This window comes from Mirounga angustirostris, unplaced genomic scaffold, assembly GCF_029215605.1.
Source record: "Mirounga angustirostris isolate CCGP_5_RB_7025 unplaced genomic scaffold, mMirAng1.0.hap1 SCAF_6, whole genome shotgun sequence".
In the NCBI taxonomy this organism is placed as follows: domain Eukaryota; kingdom Metazoa; phylum Chordata; class Mammalia; order Carnivora; family Phocidae; genus Mirounga; species Mirounga angustirostris.
Genome location: NW_026991714.1, coordinates 141,337,947 through 141,358,707, shown reverse-complemented (window position 1 = coordinate 141,358,707; position 20,761 = coordinate 141,337,947). Strand labels below are relative to the sequence as shown.

Below are 20,761 nucleotides of genomic sequence, written 5' to 3'. Positions count from 1 at the left end.
CAAATAGGATAAAGAGAAGCAGAATGGTTTCACAAGAAAGTAGTAAGAATCTAAATATTTTTTAAAAGAGCTTTTGAAAACAAGTTAAGAAAATAATATTAATAAAACTTAAACACTGTTTTTGAATTCTGTTCCTCAGGACCCTCCTATCTGCTATGGTCTGAGTAATACTCATCCACTCGGTCCATATTTTGTCATGAACTAAAGCACCCTACTGAGGCACAGTAGCAGCTCCCCACAGAAAGCCACTTAGCCAAATAGCTCATTTCCCAAGTCATACCCTCGGATGCAGGTTGCAGAACGAGGAAATAAACAATGAGAAAAGTGTTGAGTGTTACCAGAGATCCTTCAGTAGCGTAAACCTCCCTGTCCACATGTGTTCAGTCTCATAGTCCTTAGGAGCAGTAACAAGATCTGAGCACTTTCTTGTGCCAGTCATGATGGTAAGACTGCATCCAGCAACCGTGTAATTCTCTTAGCAGCCTCATGAGAATAGGCATGCTTGTCATCTCCATTTTATATGGGAGGAAACTGAGACACGCAGAGAGAAAGTAACTTACCCAGATCCCCCAGCCTAGCAAGTGGTGAAGACGGTCTGCACACCCAGGTAGTGTGACTCCAGAGCTGGCATTCTTAATTACTGTACCATCCCACCAGTGGTGGGTTCAGATCTGGGCTCTTTGATTCTAGTTCTGTGCCTGTAGGACAAGTTATTTCCTAGTCTCTAAAATAGAGATAATAGTACAAGGGTTAAATATCAGTGAAACACTTGGCACAGTATCTGGCCTGTAATAACTATAATAGTAACTATTATCATCAAACTTGACCTAAATGCCACCTCCTTTGCTCCTGTGTTTTTAGTGCTGACATTTTATATATCCTTTTAAATCCTTCCTATAACACGGTGAGGAGGACAGGGAAATAGCTTCTTCAGTCATGTGATAGTGTTTTTTGTTTGTTTTTTAAGACTTAGCGGGCCAAATAGTGACTTTTAAGAACATCAGCAATTTAAAAAAATATCAAGTTTAGTAAGGGCTCTTATAAGAAGAATGGAGATCAGCCAGCTGCTGCCCATCTCACATGAGGATTAAAACATGGACAAGCATTTAAATTTCAGGAAGGTTTAAGATAAATTAAGAACTTCATAGGAATAAACAGTGTTAGTGTCATAGCATAGAAAAAAAGCCTAGATATCTGTCATTAATAGCATAGTTTTAGAACATTTAGAAAGTAGTAGTATATGGGACTAACCTGAGATCTCTAGCACTGACTTTTTCATTTTACTGTAAATGTGAAGTTCTGTCATTTACTAATTGAAGTTACTTTCAGATGAATAGACTAAAAGTAAAACTAGGCTGAAGGTTTTGTTCGTATCTTCAAACGGGCAAAGGCAAAGGGCAGCAACAACCACACTTCACTCCTATGTCCTGTTAACAGTCAGTCTTTTTTAGTATTTCCATAAGGTGCTGTGTATTTCTCCACATAAATATTGAACATGACCTGATCAAAGTGGGTTTAGGACAGCTGTGTTTCTCATTTGTAAGCATGTTAATTTACATTGATACTGAATCGGACTAGACAAATAAGTGGTTATATTGAAAGCTGCTTATATATAAACAGTATGCTCTATACTGGAAAAGATAAGAATGTTTTATTAATCATTGTAAATAAGACTACTTCTGGGTAACTCATTATATTTCTTTAAAGGTTATCAAGTGACTCGTAGTATGGACAGATGGCTCACTTTCTAAATGAATGATGTGTGAATTATCTTTCATAAATCGATCAACACTGAATGTTATTAGAAGTCTAAGTGGGAAGCCATTGAGCATAAGGAAGCATAGGTATCATGAGGCAGAATTTTAATTTCTGTGTGATATACTCGTGTGAAATTTGAGCAAATGCATATTTAACAATTAAATCAGTTTCTGTAAGATAAAAATGATGTTTGGAAATTGGTATGAGCTATATTTTTTGCCCATATAAAAAAAATTCAGAAAGCTATAAAGAAAACCGTGGAAAGCCAACCATAATCCCACTACCCAGGGAGACCACTGTTAACTTTTTAGAAGAACTTTATAAACACAAGCATATACATACTATTCACAGGTTATGTTCATGGTTCCTTAAAAATGAGATCATGTCTTTTATAACCTGCCTTTTTTCCTACTTAACAATATACCGAGGGCCTATTTTTATTTCCATATACATGTGTTATTGTTTTTATTTCTGCCTGATACTCCACTGTGTGACATATTTTATTTAACCAATCACTTATTAATGAACATGTAGACTTTCCCATTTTTTGATGTTGTAAAGAAATCTGTAATGTCAGTGTGAATATATTCATGTACATCCATTGTTTAAGTCATGGTTTGGCATACTTTTTCTATAAAAAGCCAGACAGGTTTTGCAAGTCAGATAGTCATAGTCACAACTACTCAACTCTGCTATTCTAACTCTAAAGCCCCTAGAGACAATACATAAATGAGTGTGGCTCTTTTCCAGTAAAACTTATTTAAAAAATAGTCCACAGGTTACAGTTTGTTGACCCTTGATCCAAATGATTCTTTGGTCAGAGACTGTGCAGAAGTAAGAGGCTCTTTGTACATATTTCACAGTTGCATTCCAGCTAGAATAAGGTCTTTAGATTGTATCAGTGTTAATTTTCTGACTTTGATAATTGTACTGTGGTTATAAGAAAATGTCCTTGTTAAGAAACACACTCAAATATTTAGGGGTAAAGGAGGCATTATGTCTGCAATTTATTTTCAGATGGTTCAGAAAAAATATGCAGAGAGAGACCCAAATGTGGCAAAATGTTAACAACTGGGAAGTCTGAATTCAGGATAAAATGGAAATCCTTTGTACTATCTTTGCATCTTTTCCATAAGTTTGAAATTATTTCAAGATAAAATAATCTGTCTCTAAAACTCTTTAATACTTCCTTAGTAAGATATAAATCCCCTACCAAAGTACAGTGATAGTATATGAAGCCAGGGGTAGACTTGGTGATCCAGAATCAGAGCTATTTGACAAAGAAATTTAAAAGGGCAACAATGTTCCATTCTGTTGTTTCCATAATAACCTCAGACTTTGCATACTTTTCAGAGCTTTTTATTTCACTGGAGTGGTTGTATAAAATTTAGTTTCAAATCAGAGCATTAATGGAGACTTCAATCAGATTTAAAAAGAGAGAGAAGAAACTTAAGTGGATTGTAAGGTAGTTATTTTGATATGATTACTTTGATCATTTTTAATTTTTATTCTTTAGATCTCTTAGGTCAGTTTTGTATAATGGACTTCACTTTTTCAGCATATTTCTGTATCTTTGTTGTCTCTTAGATGAGGCCACCAAAGGATGTGGTTCTAATTTACCATCTAATTGCTTTAGAGACCAGGTTATCAGAGAAGTGTCCAAGCTGGCATTCTGTTTTGAAGATTGAGGGGCCTCACTGTATTTTCACTCCCGAAAGGAGTCTTCCTGTTCCGCCTGAGAGGCAATGGAAGTGCCTGGATTGTGCCAATCATTTATTCCTGTAGTTTCTTTAATTTTGACAACCAGTGTGGTAGACATTAGTATCCCCTTTATACACATAAGACCCACGGTGGCTAAATCACTTGTCTGAGATCACAGAACTAGTAAACATTAGAGCCCAGATTCAAACCCAGCGCTGAATACAAGCCATCCCAGACATTTCAGTTTTTCTTCAAAAAGGAATTTTGAATCTGCCCTAGTGCTGAGGAGGGGCTGATTCCAGTGTTAGTTTGTTTTGTTAACTATCCATTAAAAGCTGATCACTGAAAATTGAGGCATTCTACTGAAAAACTATTTACATGTAAAACTCCAAGTGAGAACATTTAGGTTTTGTTCACTGTACTATTCAAATATGCCCCTTTAAAAACGTCTTTAAAAAATAATTTTTGTCGGGCACCTGGGTGGCTCAGTTGGTTAAGCGACTGCCTTCGGCTCAGGTCATGATCCTGGAGTCCCAGGATCGAGTCCCGCATCGGGCTCCCTGCTCGGCAGGGAGTCTGCTTCTCCCTCTGACCCTCCTCCCTCTCATGCTCTCTGTCTCTCATTCTCTCTTTCTCAAATAAATAAATAAAATCTTTAAAAATAATAATAATAATAATAATTTTTGTCATCATTTGGGACAGGGGGTATGAAAACTTCTGCAGTAGCGCTTCTTTACCTGACAGGTTCTTTTTCATTTATCTGGCTTATGAGTTTAAAAACTGTTCTAATTTAAACCTTTATGAAGTAAACTTTAACGACCTGTCTTTGGAAAGTTCTGTGGGAGTTGATAGTAATTTTTATGCCAAGATATATGCCATATTTGTTTCCAGAATTATACCTTCTATGAAAAAGACAATACGATTAGGTATAAATTGTGAATCCTTGGGACGCCTGGGTGGCTCAGTCGTTAAATTGTGAATCCTCTTTGCTCATACAAGACAGTTTCAGAAAAGACTGCTAACGAATACGGTACTTCCTCTTTCCTGTTAGATGGTGGTGGACCTGAATAGAAGGTGGCTGAGAATGTACTTGGGTCCTTGGAAGTGCACACACAGTTACCCAGTAGTTGAGGGTCCCATGGAGTATTTCAGTTTGTATCTTCTGTGTTGTCAAACCTGCCTGTGCTTAAAAGGGGGTTGGACTGATACAGAATGACCTTTCAGAGACTTAATATTTTCTTTCTTTTCACATGTGCCCATTTGCATTCTAGAACCTAGAAATTGTTTTATTAATTTCTCAGAATTATAATTTATTGAAATGTGCTTTATGAGCAGCTGTTTAGTAATAGTACTCTAGTTCTAGCTCTGTCGCTTCAGAATTGAGCCAAATGTTACTTGTGTTACTTTACACTCAAGTGTGTTTGTGTGTTGAGGGGAGAGAAAGGGAGAAGGAAGAGTGGGGGAGAAGGAGAGAGAATGGCTGTGAACAGGAGCATATGCTTTTCCTTGTGGTGGGATTGTCACTTATGGTTATAATTTTTAAAAGTGATGGGTGGTAAAATATGAAATCTGGCCCAAGATCTTCAACAGCAGGTTGTTGCTGCTTCTAATTGAGATGGACGGTAAGCTGTTGGTTCCTAGCCTGGCAGTAATTTGTGCTCTGTAACCATAAGCAAATTGGTCTGACATCTGGTATTCAAGGAAATGACCAGAATGTTACACCTCTGCCACATTTTGTGCTGAGTATGTTGTTTCTCTGGCATACAGCTCAGTAACTTAATATAAAAGTTCTAGTTTTAGAAATCCTGAACTCTCAATTGAAATTCAGAGTTCAGGGATAAATCTTCAGTAATGTAATCATAATTGCCTAGATCCCTGATATTCAGAATTCAATTTCCAAGCCCCAAAGCAAGCCAAGTAAAGGTAATCTCTACAATGGCCCATCAGAAATAGGGATTTTTAGTCACCTTCTGAAATTAGAGTTTGAGCTACTTTGACCAAAGGATCTGTATTATATTCTCATGAACACAGTGTCCAAATTTTGTAAACTCAGGTGGCTTTCTGACAGAAAAATTTGCTGCATTACTAGAATAGTTTCTGAAGACAACTTTTAAAATTTGCACAATCCCAGAAGATCCAAGGTATTTAGTTGGCATAAACAAATAGTTCTACTTTCAGGCATGTATCTTCAAAAACTTCAATTTATAAGCTAATTGTTTTTAGAATCTCTGTACTTGTTATTCTAATTCTATCCCTGCTTAGGATGTGTACCCAACCAGAGGGCCCTTCAAGAAGAATAGGAATTAGGAAGCCAGGCCTAACCCTAGGTGGTGGCAGATTTTTAAAGGAGGGCAAAGCAGGTCAAATCTCTGTCATGTGTGAGGAAGTAGGTGAAGCTAGAGACCTCACATGGTAGAGAAGAGTCCTGGAGGAGGACGAGAGGTTAGAGGCATTGACAGAGACATCCCACATCAGTTGCTATCCAGGCTCTTAGCCAGTCTGCAGAAACTCATCAGATAGTTGAAAGAGTGTATGCTTTCAGTTTTTAAAAAATGTAGGCAACAAAACCACTGCAGATCAACACAGTAATAGTTGAATACTGCAGTGAGTAGGGAATGCCCTTCTAAAAAATGTTTAATGATGGGAACAGAACTATGTAGATGGCTCCTTCTTCAAAGGCCACCTCTTGTAAAGCTAGATTCTGCCACTTAGCTGTCTCCTGTCAACACGCTTCTCAAAAAAGAAAGCTCCTATAGGAAGCCCTTCCATTGTTCCAGACCATCACTGCCCTGATGTAATCCACTCTCTGCCCATCTGGAAAGAGCCAAATTAAGTGTAGTTTGTCTTCCTTGTTTAATCTTGTTGTCCTGGGTCTTTGGTGGCTGGCTCAGGGCCCTTACCCCCTGCATAGGAAAGGGAAGGAAGGGAGAAAGGGGAATTAAGTTTCAACCTGCCCAGGTAGGTGGGAAAGAAGTAGTCCGCAGACCTTTCCCCTTGGATCCTGGCCCCTGCAGCCAGGCAAGCAACACCGCTAGGCTGAGCTTGCCCGGAAACTTTGAGCTAACACTTGTGTTGCCCAAGTCAGACCTGTTTCTGTGCTTCTCACCATTTTGTCCATTACATGTAGGCATTTTCCTTTGTAACTACCCACTAGGGAGTCTGTCAGAGCAATCACTCTGAGTCACAAGTTGCTCATCTCAACGGCAGATTGCCCTGAGAAAACAACAACTATATGATTTTATTTTTAGAGCCTCAGTCTTCATTTAGCAATTGATGAAGTGCCTCTTTCTCAGCATTCACATTTTGGTTAAGTAAATAAAATGTATCCATGGGAGAATTCTGTTTCCAAACTCCTTCGGTTTGTGTTTTATGGCCTTGGCTTTTAGGTTTAGAGTACTTGAACTTCGGAAATTTGGATAATCTACATCAGTGACGTATAAAAGGAGAAGTACTTAATGGTTTACAAACATATGTATCTTTTTGAAACATTTGACTTTTTAGATTTCTTTTTTTTTTCTTTAAGGGAAAAAAACCCTTCCCCTTTTTGTGCTAGTATTTGTGAAATTGGGCATTTTTTTAAAGGGGCTTGAATGGACCAGTGTGGATTAAATATTATTCACATTCAAGTTTGCAGTCACATTATAGTATTAATTAGCACATCAAAATGCTTCTTATACCATAGTTACTTTGAGTATCTTGGGCATAAAATTGGTGGTGGAATTGATATTCTTCTTCTTACTTTGGAAAGGTCTTTTGGTTGAATGAACCAAGATTCCCTCGCTCTTCATGTAGACAGAGCTTGTCAAAGAGCTGTAATACTAAACTTCCTTCATTTTTTCAAATATGCCTAGCTGTCATCTCCTCCCTTCAAATTTACTGCTCTCATTGTTAGACACATTGCCTGCACTCCTGACCTGGCCTGATAAACTACTAATCTGTCAAGTGTCAAATTAAATTTGCTTTTTTAGGAATGCCTTCCTTGCTTTCTAGTTAATTAGGTGACTCCTATTAAATGGCATATGTAGTATTGTAATTATTTGTTCTACCTACCTATTCTGTCTGCTTCCATGAGGGCAGGGAAGCCCATCTGTGTTGTTCACAGCTAAACCTCTAGGCCCAGTGCCTAAGCATTTGAATGAGTGAGTGAGTCAGTTGGTGCATTTCTTCCCATTACCTTTCTTCCTTGGTAGCTTTGCTGTAGGTTTTGTTAAATATGTGTTTCTTAGATCAACATTGATTTTTCTGAAAGTGTTACACCACTTCATTTTGAGAAGAGGAGTTATAGAATACACCGATGTGTCTGAAGATCATGAGCATGTTTTTAAATTGTAATATAATGAGAATTCTGGTAGAAAAGGTATTGGTTTACATCATGGACCAGGAAGACTGGGAATGGTTATTTGCACTTAAAAGGCTGCTGATAAAAGTTCCATTATATACTGGCGTTGTGTACATATGTATACAGATTGTTGTGCCATTTCTCCCATCCCTGCCCCGCTACTCTACTAAAAAAGCTGGGAAATAGTTCTCAGGATGTCTTTTTCAGAAACGTATTTGATGAAAAAATACTCAAAAGTATACCTGGTCATAGTAATTTAGGGTCTTTCACTTAGTGATCCTTTTTCTTGCACGTCTGGGTTTTTGTTTTTTTGTTTTTTTTCCTCAATGTTAAAAGCTTGTATAGGAGAGAACAGTTTGTAAAAGAGCTATATTGATGTGTTATTAAAATATATCCTTTTCTTATCCATTGTATAGAATTATGTGCGTGTTAGGAAGGGATTAAAAAATCAATATGTTGTTTTCCCCCAATGTGAAAATACAGCATCCCAGCTGGGTCCAAGAAAGGCTAAAAGGATGTCAGAGTATGAGAGCTCTTAAAGGCTATCTCGGTGTTTTTACTAAATTGCTCTCCCCAAGATAGATGCACATACAGCTAGAATTTTTTAACCTGTGTCTGACATTATTGGCAAAGTTAAATGCAGGCTGTCTGCAATCTTGTATGTATTGACTTGTGATTCAGCGCATGTAATTGCTGTTTTAGTTAGTATGTGTCAGCAGTTCTTGGCAATTGATAAACTTTTTTTTGTATGTAATTCAGAAAATACTAGAAATAATATTTCTACTCCATTAAAATCTACTTTTTGGTTTTAACAAAATTCAGGCCAGTTGACACAGGCTAAGCCACACAGAAAACACCACATCCAACTTTTATGATGTATTTGTAGCTTTCCAGTTGAATAAATATAACACTTTGAGTTTAATGAGATATTGTCTCTGACTGTCTCTTAACACAGTACCTGTTAAGTTAGAGCTTATTTGAAACAGATTTGTACCCAAACTAGCTAAAGCAAGAAAGAGGTACTTTTTTGGTGTTGCACGGATGCCACAGGCCGATGCGAGGGCCACTGTTCATCGTTCTGTGGGTTAGACTCTGCTTAGCTTTTAGCAGGAGTGTGGCTAGGCCTTAGAAACAAACTGGAACCAGAAACTAAACTACTGTCAGGCCTCCCTTTCCTCTCTGCTCCTGGCTATTTATATGCCTTAATCTTCACTCTGCGGACTGGTTTTGTTTCCCAGTTCATAAGAAGATACCAGATGCCTACAACTAGACTTATGTTTATCCCATTCAAGGAATCTCTGAATCTGATGAATTCCTACCATCCAGAAAAGAACTCTGATTGGTCCAGTTTGGGTCATGGTCTGGACCATGTAAGGAGGCAGAGCAGTGGAACCATGTTATATAAGTCTGGCTGTTCCCACCTTAACCATACTGGGAATTAGAGAGTTGCAGAGATAGACCCAGAGCAGGGGAGAACATGACAAACATTAGTGTCTGTTTTACTAAGCACATAGTAAGTGTTTAATATGTACTAACCTACTAATTTCTTCTTTCTCTTATATCAGCCATGCCACAAAATACAGGTTTAAGGAACATATTTATAACAAATAGATATTAATAGAGGTTTGCAAACTATATACATTTATTGCAAAATGATATATTGTAGGATTTTTTCTCTATTAGATATCAGAATACATAGGATTCTGTGATATGTTCTATGAAGTGCTGCTTTTTCCTAGTAAAACGTGTTGTTATAATCAGGGTAAGAATTTTCTCTCCCATTAAATCTCAGCTAATACCATCATGATGATTTTAATTTTCTGATGTGCTCTGAACTCTTGTCTCCATCTCTTTGCTCTAGCAATGTTACTGTGACCTAGAATGACAGCCTCTCCTACCACTTCCCACTCTGCCCCCAACTCCCTACACTAGTCAAATTGTTCTCATGCTTTAAGATAGAACCTAAATGCCATTTCTTTATATGAAGCCTGCCCCAAACCCCTCATCCAGAGGCAGTCTTCACTTCCCCCTGAATTCCCATAACACCATATCCATACATGTCTTGTGGCCCATTGTGCTTTGCTCTTGGAATATCATTTAGATATTAATCTAAATCCCATATTAATCTAAATCTATATTAATCTCTAGAACAATGCTAACAAACATTTAAATATTGACCACGATGCTTCCAATCCTCCAATCCTCTGATGAAGGTAGGATCCTTGTGGTCTGAACAGTCTCAGGATCATGGAGTTTTTACAGTTTACATCACCACAGATTTGGATTTGGAGGACTTGGCTTAAGACTTCGAGACAAATTCCATGAAGTTAACCAGATGACTGCTCCAAAGGGAAAAGGTTTTGTGACCCCATTTATTACCTCCCCATTTATTATTTACTATTTTGATCTACACTTGGGACAAGAAGGTTTACCTTGAAACATAGAAAGCAAACTTGCATATCTACAGAGATTTTGATGGAAAAATTTTATAGAGGTTAACTTTTCCTTAATTGTAGCTTATCTTTTGCAGTAGGGGATCACCCAGTTTGGTTGAACTTAAAAATATCCAGTTGGCTTCTTATAAGAAAGGAAAGTTATTACATGATGATTATTGAAATTGACCCCAGGCCTTCCACCTTAATGTATACCTGTATTTGTTACACAGACATTTTGCCTTCACTTTCATCCCCCACTTTCTCTTTTTTAGTAAAGGTATCATGACCAGGGGTATCTGGGTGGCTCAGTCAGTTAAGTGTCCAACTCTTGGTTTTGGCTCAGGTCATGATCTCAGGGTTGTGAGATCGAGCCCCACATCAGACTGCATGCTGGGTGTGGGGTCTGCTTAAGATTCTCTCTCCCCTTCTGCCCCTCCCCCTCAAAAAAAAAAAAAAAAGATTTCATGCTCAGCCCCAAAGGACAATATAATATTGTTCCATGTTCATTTTTTCTTCACAATACTTTATTTGTCCATAAGAAATACAGTTTTTCTCACCCTACTGTTCTTTTTGGCCCTTTCCTTTTACTTTCATCTGATATATCTTTAGTCTCCTGCATAGAGGAATCTTTATAATGAAATGAAAACTTAAAATTTTGTGAAAAAGTAGATATTTACCACCATTAGTATAATTTCTACCTCTTTGGAAGTAAAGACCATGCTTGAGCCCATTGTACTTCTAATTGGTTTGAACTGGCAGCTATTCTTTTACCAACTGTTGACACCAGTCACCAAAGAGTCTTTTCTTATTAGACAGGTTTTTATTTATTTATTTTTTAAGTCTATCATAAACTTAGCCTCTCAATCTTGATCCTATAAAACTAATGTTTGCCCGATATAAGATAATTTAAATATTTTAATGTCCTGAATTGATGTTTGTGTCATAATAGTTTGCCTTGTTCATTTGCAGCAGACTGGTTTTTAAATTTCCTTTTGCATTCCCATTTTTGACTAGTAGTGCTGAGTTTTGCTAATAACAGTAATAACAACTGAACCTTTTCAGAGCTCCACATTTGAGATAGAGGTCTCATTTTACCAATGATATTCAGAGAGGTTAACATTTGCCTCAAGTCATCGTCAAGGATTATTATAGACATCAACATGTAGATACTTCACCCCTAAATATTTCAGTATGAATCTTCTAAAAATAGGGCATTTTGGGGGCGCCTGGGTGGCTCAGTCGTTTAAGTGTCTGCCTTCAGCTCAGGTCATGATCCCAGGGTCCTGGGATCGAGCCCCACGGCCAGCTCCTGGCTCAGCGGGAAGCCTGCTTCTCCCTCTCCCTCTGCCTCTCCCCCTGTTCATGCACTCTCTCTCTGTATCTCTGTGTCTCAAATGAATAAATTAAAAATAAATAAATAAAAAAAATAAAAGTAGGGCATTTTACATAACCATAATAACCAATATCACACATAAGAAAATTAATAATTCCCTAATTTTACCTGATAGTCTATATTAAAATGCCCCAATGTCCCATATTTTTGTAACCTTTTTTTCTTTTTAAGATTTTATTTATTTATTTGAGAGAGAGAGAATGAGAGACAGAGAGCACGAGAGGGAAGAGGGTCAGAGGGAGAAGCAGGCTCCCTGCCGAGCAGGGAGCCCAATGCGGGACTCGATCCTGGGACTCCAGGATCATGACCTGAGTCGAAGGCAGTCGCTTAACTGACTGAGCCACCCAGGCGCCCAGCCTTTTTTTCTTTCTAAGCTGGTATCTGATCAAGATTCATATATAACATTGGGTTGTTACATCTCTTTAGTCTCTGTGTCCTGTTTTGTTTTTTTTTTAATCTAAAACAGCCCCTCTACCTTTGCGGGGGGTGGTGGTATTTGCCAGAAGGTGATTTCTCTAATCTTATAATTTCTTCTGCATTTATTAACTGGCTTCTTTTCGGCAGGAGGCAAAGGGTGGGTAAAGAAAGCCTTCCCTTCAACTGGGTGCTAAATAATATGTAAACAAATGGATAAATGAATTTAAGAGCTAACTGCAGAAGCCGTACTTTATAAATTCTGCATTTAAAGTGAAAGCTATGTTGTTGAAAGAAAAAACTCCCAAGAAAAACAAAAGGCGCTCTACAAAACAGAAACTGTAATAATGCTCAGCTTTACAATTAATAATGTTTATATGGTTGCAGTAATTATAAATAAACACTGCTGATCTTTAGCTTTTAGAATCAAATTTGATAGCTTAATTTTAGTTAGAAAGTTAATAGTTACCAACTTTGACAGAGTTTAGAAGGTAGAAGGTAAAGAGGAGAGGTGAAGGGAAAGATAGAAGTCCTAATATCAAGAAAGATGAAATAAGCAATAGAAGTATAAGTGTATTAATTAAAATTATAAAGAGCTTATGTAGAAGAACTAAAAATAGTGATGAACTCTACTGTATTTGGGGAGAGGAAGATGGGGCTACATCCTTGTCTGTAATAGTAGGAAGTCAGCAGATTGTCTCACATTTGATACATTAGGAGATAATAATATATTCCCTAGAGGAAGAAAAGGTAATCCCTAAAAACTAGGTAGTTGCTGTGGTGTGGGAGTGGGGGGCTTAGAAAAAGAGGACTGTTGCTTTTTAGTATAAGTTATTTTATGTATTTGATTTTTTTTAACCACATGCAAGTATTTGACAAAAATTAAGAGTTTATTCATATTCTTTTGGTGATTTAACAGTACATAACATTAAAACTTGGGTTACATTTTCAAGTGTTTTTCTTTTTCAGACACAGTTTGTTCTTCTTATAATTATATCTGGTTTAATCCTGTATCTACAGTGTAGTATTTCCAGTTATCTGTACATAAGAGTCAGGATGCATTTCATTGACATAAGTTAAATGGAAAAACTGTCTAAATGTTGCTGTCCTTCCTGATTGACTTAAGGACCATCTAAATTCACCCCAGGTTGTTTTTATTAAATTAAGTAAATTGGAAAACTAAGGGCTATGTGAATGAATTATCAGTAATCTATATATTTAAGTATCTTAAGACAAAAATGGTATATTGGGGGTTTTGTTTTTGCTTTATTTTTAATAGCTTTATTAAGGCATCATTTAAATGCAATAAATTCACTAAGTATACAGTTGGTGAATTTTGGTAATTGTATGCAATCATGTAACCTTCACCCCAATCAAGATACAGAATATTTCCATCACCTTGAAAATTTTATTTGTGGTACTGTATGCCCTCAGTCTGCAGTCTCCAACCCCCAGTCCTTGACAAGTATTAATCTGTTTCCTGTCACTATAAATTTTGCCTTTCCTAGAATTTCATACAAATTGAATCATAGAGCATATGGTCTTTTGTGTTTGACTCCTTTCACTCCACATGTCTTTGAGATTTATCTATGTTGTGTGTGCTGTATATAGTAAGCCTTGAAATCAGAGAGTATAAGTCTTATATCCTTGTTCTATTTAAGGATGGGTTTGGGTATTCCAGGTCCTTTACCTATCTTTGACTTTGCCTCTCCAAAGGCCTGCAGAGATTTCTGTTCGAATCTGTAGGTAAATTTGGGAAGAATTGGCATCTTAACAGTAATGAGTTTTTCATTCTGTGAACATGGTATCATTATCCATTTATTTTGGTCTTCTTTAATTATCCTTTGCAGTGCTTTATAGTTTTCAGCATACAGATCTTGTACATCTTTCATTAAATTTAACCCTAAGTATTTTTTATGCTATTGTAAGTGAATTTGTAGTCTGTGACCTAATTTCACTTATTAATAGCTGTTTTATAGATTTCATAGGATTACTCATGTATAAGATCATGTTATTTGTAAATAAAGACCGTTTTTCTCTTCTCTTTCCAATCTCTATGCCTTCCCTTTTTCTTGTGTTATTACCCTGACTGTACCTTCCAGTATAATACTGAATTGAAATGGTAAAAGCAGAAATCCTTTGTTCCTGATCTTAGGTAGAAAACATTGACTGTGATGTTACCTGTAGAATTTTGTAGATGCCCATAATCAGGTTTAAGAGTCCCCTTGTATTTTTAGTTTGTTCGGGACTTTTATCATGAATGGATGTTAGGGGTTTTTTCTTTTTTTGTTTTGTTTTTGTTTTCTTAATATGGTAAATTATATTGATTGATTCTTGGCTGCTTAAATCAGACTTAAATTCCTGGAAATCAACTCCAGTTGTTTTTTATTATATTATCCTTTTTATATATTGTTAGGTTAAATTTCCTAAAAAATTTTTTAGGAGATTTTGCTTCTATGATTGAACATTAGAAATATTAGTCTGTAGTTCTGCTTTCTTGTTTTGTGTTTGTCTGGGTTTTAGAATTAGGGGATAGCATTGGCCTTAAGACATGATTTGGGAAGATTCCAGATAAGATTGCTATTCTTCCTTGAGAATTCACCAACGAAGCAGTCTAGACCTGGAGTTTGGGGGGTGGGGGTGGGGATGGCGGGGTTATGAATTTGATATAAATAGTAGATATGGCAGTATCCAAAATTTCTGTCTTCTGGGGGTTTTGTCATTTGTATCTTTTGAGGAAATTTTTCCAGCGCATCTATCTAAGTTGTCAAATGTATTGGCATAAAATTGTCCAAAATATGGCCTAATTCTCTTAATGTTTGTAGATTTTATAGTGATGGTCCCTCTTATTTGATTTTGGATAATGTGTCTTTTTTTCTTCATGAGTCTGGCCTAGAGGCTTATCACTTTTATTATTTCATTAATCAGCTCTCATGATCTCATGTTTTTATATTTCATTGATTTCTGCTCTTTATTCTTTTCTTCTGTTTTGAGATTTCTGATTTGATGTAGGAACTAATTTCACTAGTTTTGTATTTTTTGCCCCTAGTATAAGCACTGAAAGCTATCAGTTCCTAGTAAACACAGCTTTAGTTGCATCCTACAGATTTTAATAATTTGTATTTTCATCATTCCATTCAGAATGTTTTTTAAATTTTTCTTGATTCCTTCTTTGGCCATGAATTATGTAGAAACGTATTGTTTTTACTTTCCAAATACTTGGGGGTTTTCCTAGTTATCTTATTGTTAGTTGACTTCTAATTTAATTCCATTCAGAGAACATATCTTGAATTTCAGTCTTTTAAATTTATTGACACTTATTTTATAACCTAGCACATTCTGGTGAACTTATTATGTACACTTGAATGTGTATTTGTCATAATTAGGTATCATGTTCTTTAAATGTCACTTATGTCAGGGATGATAATGTTCAGATCATCTTGTCTTTGCTTATTTTTTTCTGGTTATATTGGCTGCTGAGAAAGGTGGAGAAACAAGTTACACCTCTAATGGCAGGTTGGGTAAGGGAATAATTACAGAGGGACGTGCATACGAGGATAGTAATTTGTGACCATGTTTTATAACCTACCACAGGGTTCATTTTACCTCTCCTCTGTTTTTGTATATATTTTAAATTTTCCATAATAAAAATTTCAAAACCAAAACCTCCCAGGTAATAAGATGTTCCGTATTTCAGAGGGGTACATGCCACATGCAGATACATAAAAAGTATTTAGGATTTCTGTTTTATTTTCACCTTTTAAAGAATTTATATTGGTTTAAAGAATTATATTTTGGCATATATTTAATAGTGCATGGTATATCCAGTAGTCATATATATAATTTTAAAAAATAGGGCGCCTGGGTGGCTCAGTTGGTTAAGCGACTGCCTTCAGCTCAGGTCATGATCCTGGAGTCCTGGGATTGAGTCCCACGTCGGGCTCCCGGCTCAGCGGGGAGCCTGCTTCTCCCTCTGACCCTATCCCCTCTCATGCTGTTTCTCTCTCTCTCTCTCTCTCAAATAAATAAATAAATAAAATCTTTAAAAAAAAATAAAAAATAAAAAATAAATACCTGTGTATGGAGGAGAAATTTTTATTTTTGGCTATTCTTGTTTAAAAATAGTTTCATCCCAATGGAGATGTCAGTTTTGTTCCAGAAGTCATGGTATCATTTGGATAGTCTTGTAAACTTTATCATAAATTTCACATTAAAAATTTTTGTGTGATACTCATTTTTAAATGTTTTGTCAGGGTTTTAATTATGAGGTGTTTTTATACTTTTAAAACTTTTGCTGTCAGAACTTAAATTTTTAAGTTTCTGTTTCAGAGAAGGCTGTACCTATAATCCCAAAATTAGACACGTCAGCACTGTGAGTTTAGAAGGAAGCAAAACAATCTTAACCAGAAAAGAGGCAGAAGAAATAGTGTCTTAAGTTTGGTTCCCTGTGTAAGTATGAAATCAATAGCATTTACTATTAACCAGTAGTAAAAAGGGGGGGCAGGCAGTAATGTATTATCTGCCCTTATTTTTCCTCCTGAAAACCTTATCCTTTTCCATCTGGAATGTTTACTTCAAGAATCATTTGAGATAAGAAAAGCAAAGGGAATAGTCTGATTGGTATATAGAAAATAAATTAAGTCAGTTACACAAAACCTCTACTGGCCTCAATTCCCTTCTCAACCCCATCCACCCAACCTCTATTCTATGTTAAGAACAAAGAGAAATCACAAAAAACACATTCAAAGTGTTTTTTAAAATTTACAGTTCTCAGACTCATACAATTTAGTTTTTTGCCCATTTGGTACTATTAACTTTCTCATATTAGAAAATGTTACATTATAAGTTTTAGTTTTGGCACTCTGTATATTAAGAATCTGTTTATGTTTGTGGATTTGAAAGAATGTATTCTTAAGGGCTTTTTTTTTTTTATTTATTTTTTTCTTATGTTAATCCCCATACATTACATCATTAGTTTTAGATGAAGTGTTCCATGATTCATCGTTTGTGCACAACACCCAGTGCTCCATGCAGAATGTGCCCTCCTCAGTACCCACCACCAGGCCTAACCCATCCTCCCACCCCCCTCCCCTCTAGAACCCTGTTTGTTTTTCAGAGTCCATCATCTCTCATGGTTCGTCTACCCCTCCGATTTCCCCCGCTTCATTCTTCCCCTCCCGCTACCTTCTTCTTTTTTTTTTCTTAACATATATTGCATTATTTGTTTCAGAGGTACAGATCTGAGATTCAACAGTCTTGCACAATTCACAGCGCTTACCAGAGCACATACCCTCCCCAGTGTCTATCACCCAGTCACCCCATCCCTCCCCCCCCACCCCCCACTCCAACAACACTCAGTTTGTTTCCCGCGATTTTCTTAAGGGCTTTTTAAAAGTGAAAACCACTATTAACATTATAAGGTGATTATTTACTGTATCATAAGGCAAGAATTGGACAGTTTTTTTGGAGGTTTAAATACATATGTTTTTTGGAGGGTTTTTTGTTTGTGTGTAAACCTTTAGATAATCAAAAACTTGACTACATCTCCCATTTCTTGAGCATAATGTGATTAAGATTTTACTTAATCTAAAAGCAACTTTACAAAATCTAGTAACATCCATATTAAAAAACAATTTCCAGTTAGGTCTCTTTTACCAGCCAACACCATTAGGTAGGAGAATTAAATTTCTGGCTTTTAAAAGTAGGGTTTATTTATTAAAGTAATACAGACAGTGATACATTAGGATATTAGCAAGTTATTTGGCAGAGATCTCCCTCATGAGATCCCTTGAAGACCAGAACTAAGAAACATGGACTGAATGATAATACAATTAGACTGATTTGTAATTTATTTAACTCAATAAACACAGATTGAATTCTTGTCATCTAGAAGGATGTAGCATTCAATCTGTTTTTTTTAATCAGTAATTTAACTGAGGACATAACATGTTGCATTGTCTTTAGTTCACAGATGATGTGAATCTGGGACACATATTTTGATAAATTAGGTGACATTTGTTTAGAAAACAAAATGATCTTGATGAGTTAGAAAAGGCTATCTCATTAATAAGATACCTGTTAATAAAATGTAAACTCTTTTACTTTGCCCCCCCAAAAGATAATTTAACAATATATCATAAAAAAAGAGGTTCCAAAGCACATCTAATGACATAGAAGATATTTCCCATTATATTTCAAAAAAGCAAGATTCAGAATTATATTCACAATCAGATCATAATTTTGTTAAAATATATATATTAGAAAGTATACAGCAGTTCTGGATGGTATGATTAGGAGTGTTTTATTTTGCCTTTCTATTTCCAAATATTCTACAGTGAGAATGGATCTTAAATAAGACATGTTGAAGATAAGAAAGTATGTTTAATGTTTTTGAACCCCGTATGTGTAGTCTGAGCACGTGTTAACATTGTCACAATAAAAATCTCCTCCTCTTTTATTTGTCTGTAAAAATAGTCACCATGGTACAAAAGTCAGCATCAGCTGCAGTGTTCTCAGTGGGCTAATGTTTTCTCACTCGCCTACCATGAACCCATTGTTTTCACTTTTTTCTCTTTATCAAAGGTTGAATTAATAAAGGGGAATTTACAAAGTGTCGGACTTACACTTCGTCTTGTCCAGTCAACTGATGGGTATGCTGGGCATGTCATAATTGAGACGGTGGCCCCAAACTCGCCTGCTGCACTTGCAGATCTTCAGCGGGGAGACCGACTGATTGCTATTGGAGGTAATTATGCTAATATGAAACACACATCACATTTATAGAGAAATCAGTGAGCAAATGTGGGAGTTTTCCCTATCTTCATTCTTTCTGTGAGCACATGTTACTTTTATAATGGAAAGAGAATAACTTTATTAAAAATAAAAATCTGAAGGAAGCCTTAATTTACAATACATATGCCATTTTAGTCCTTATGTATGAATCTGTAAAATACTTCATTTTTAGACCACTCTTCGGTAAACTTCTCTAATTTTCCTTTCCATCCCATCTTCTATTCCTCTAGTGTTTAATGAATATGAAAGAAAGGGCAGGTCAGCAGTTCCTTCTGTATAACCACCTAACTCCTCTGGGCCTAAAATTGACAGTATTAGCACTATGACCCCCATCACTTAGGACTAGATAATGAACAGGAGAGAGACTAATATTTCTTGTCCAAGAGGGCACACTTGAACTGTCCTGTGGCCCCATATTGATGGCTCTGTATTGCCCCTGATTGGCCAGCCATTTGTTAATATGCAGTCATTAGAGTACAGCCCAAATCACTATTGCTAGTGGAAGAATGTGTCACCTGTATGCCTTCCTATCAGTTGGATTGATAACTACATAAATTCTGTTGATAGGCAGATTATTTGCTTGGATGTTTATGAATAAGCAGTAGGACTCCCTGTACACACCAATGGGGGAAAAAGTCCAAACCTTTTCAGACCTTTGTAGTACCTGCCCCGTCCCCCCATTCTAGGCTTGTCAAGAGATTTCTTGAACACATGGTTGGTCACAGCTGAGCTTCCGAAGACAATGTGGTATATTCTTTCACAGCTAAGATAATAAACAACAAGGTAGGTCAGTTCCCAAAGCAAGGAGTTTTCTTTTTTTTTTCCCAAGATTTTATTTTTATTTGAGAGAGAGAATGAGCAGGGGTGGAAGGGTAGAGGGAGGGACAGAGAGAGAGAGAGAAGCAGACTCCCTGCTGAGCAGGGAATCGGACGTGGGACTCGATCCCAGAACGCTGGGATCATGATCTGAGCCGAAGGCAGACGCTTAACTGACTGAGCCACCCAGGCGCCCCTCAAAGCAAGGAGTTTTCCTTTGTTACATGTTAAAGCTTTGATTCAAAGCCATCGTGACAGTAAAATAATGAAAATCATTTAGTTGCACCCCTGGAAGCCCAACTAAGTCCATATTTTCACATGGAAATCCCTTCGATAGGTCATAAACAATGCTTCTCAAACCTTCTGACTGTATTCCAGTCACCCAGACGTGGTGTTAAAATAGGGATTCTGCTTCAGCAGACCTGGACAGGGGCCCAAGATTCTGCATTTCTCACAAGCCCCCAGATGCTGCGGCTCTTTGTAGGCACTGAGGATGGCAGAGCCATGAAACAGACCTCCTCTGTTACGTAATTGTTTAACAAACATAGCAGTTACTCCCCCTCAGCCAAAAACTAGAATTCAGTATAAATTTTTTATATCCACACATACCTTTGTTCTGGTTTTACCTACAGGGTATTTTTTTTTCTTTTTTATGTCCTTTTATGGGAAGGTTTTTGTTTTCAGTTACACATGTAGTAAATATTCTCAAAAATATCTCTTCTCAAAAAGAAAGCAATATAAATGTGTACAGATTGGAAAAAGTAAAGGTCACCCCTTTATAGCTAACATTTATAAAAACAAAGTACTGAGATAAGGGACAGGTATAATACTTATTTTTTATACCTATAATTTGTTTATATGGGTATATAATTTTTAAATATTTAATAATGGGATTGGTGGTAGTTGAAATAAGATCAGCAAAATGCTTATTATATTTGAAGCTCAATGATGGAGTTCATTTTTCTTCTGTTTCCTCTAGTTTTGTGTGTATTTGTAACATTGCAAAAGAAAAGGAATCCAGATTTGGCCAACTAGTCCTTAGAGGAACAGTGGTTGTCTCCCCAAAGTTCCTGGTGGTTGGGGAAGAGATGAGGCCAGGTGTTAAGTCACAGG

General features: G+C 36.5%; 1 protein-coding gene across 1 annotated transcript in view; it reads left to right on the top strand.

Moving 5' to 3' along the window:
• The window catches only part of PDZD8 (PDZ domain containing 8), an 80,048-nt gene that overhangs the window by 51,980 nt on the left and 7,307 nt on the right, over window positions 1–20,761 (top strand). Inside the window, exon 4 of the mRNA XM_045878940.3 lies at window positions 18,623–18,785. Within this exon, the coding sequence (XP_045734896.1) occupies window positions 18,623–18,785 (163 nt within the window). The remainder of the gene's footprint in view (window positions 1–18,622; window positions 18,786–20,761) is intronic.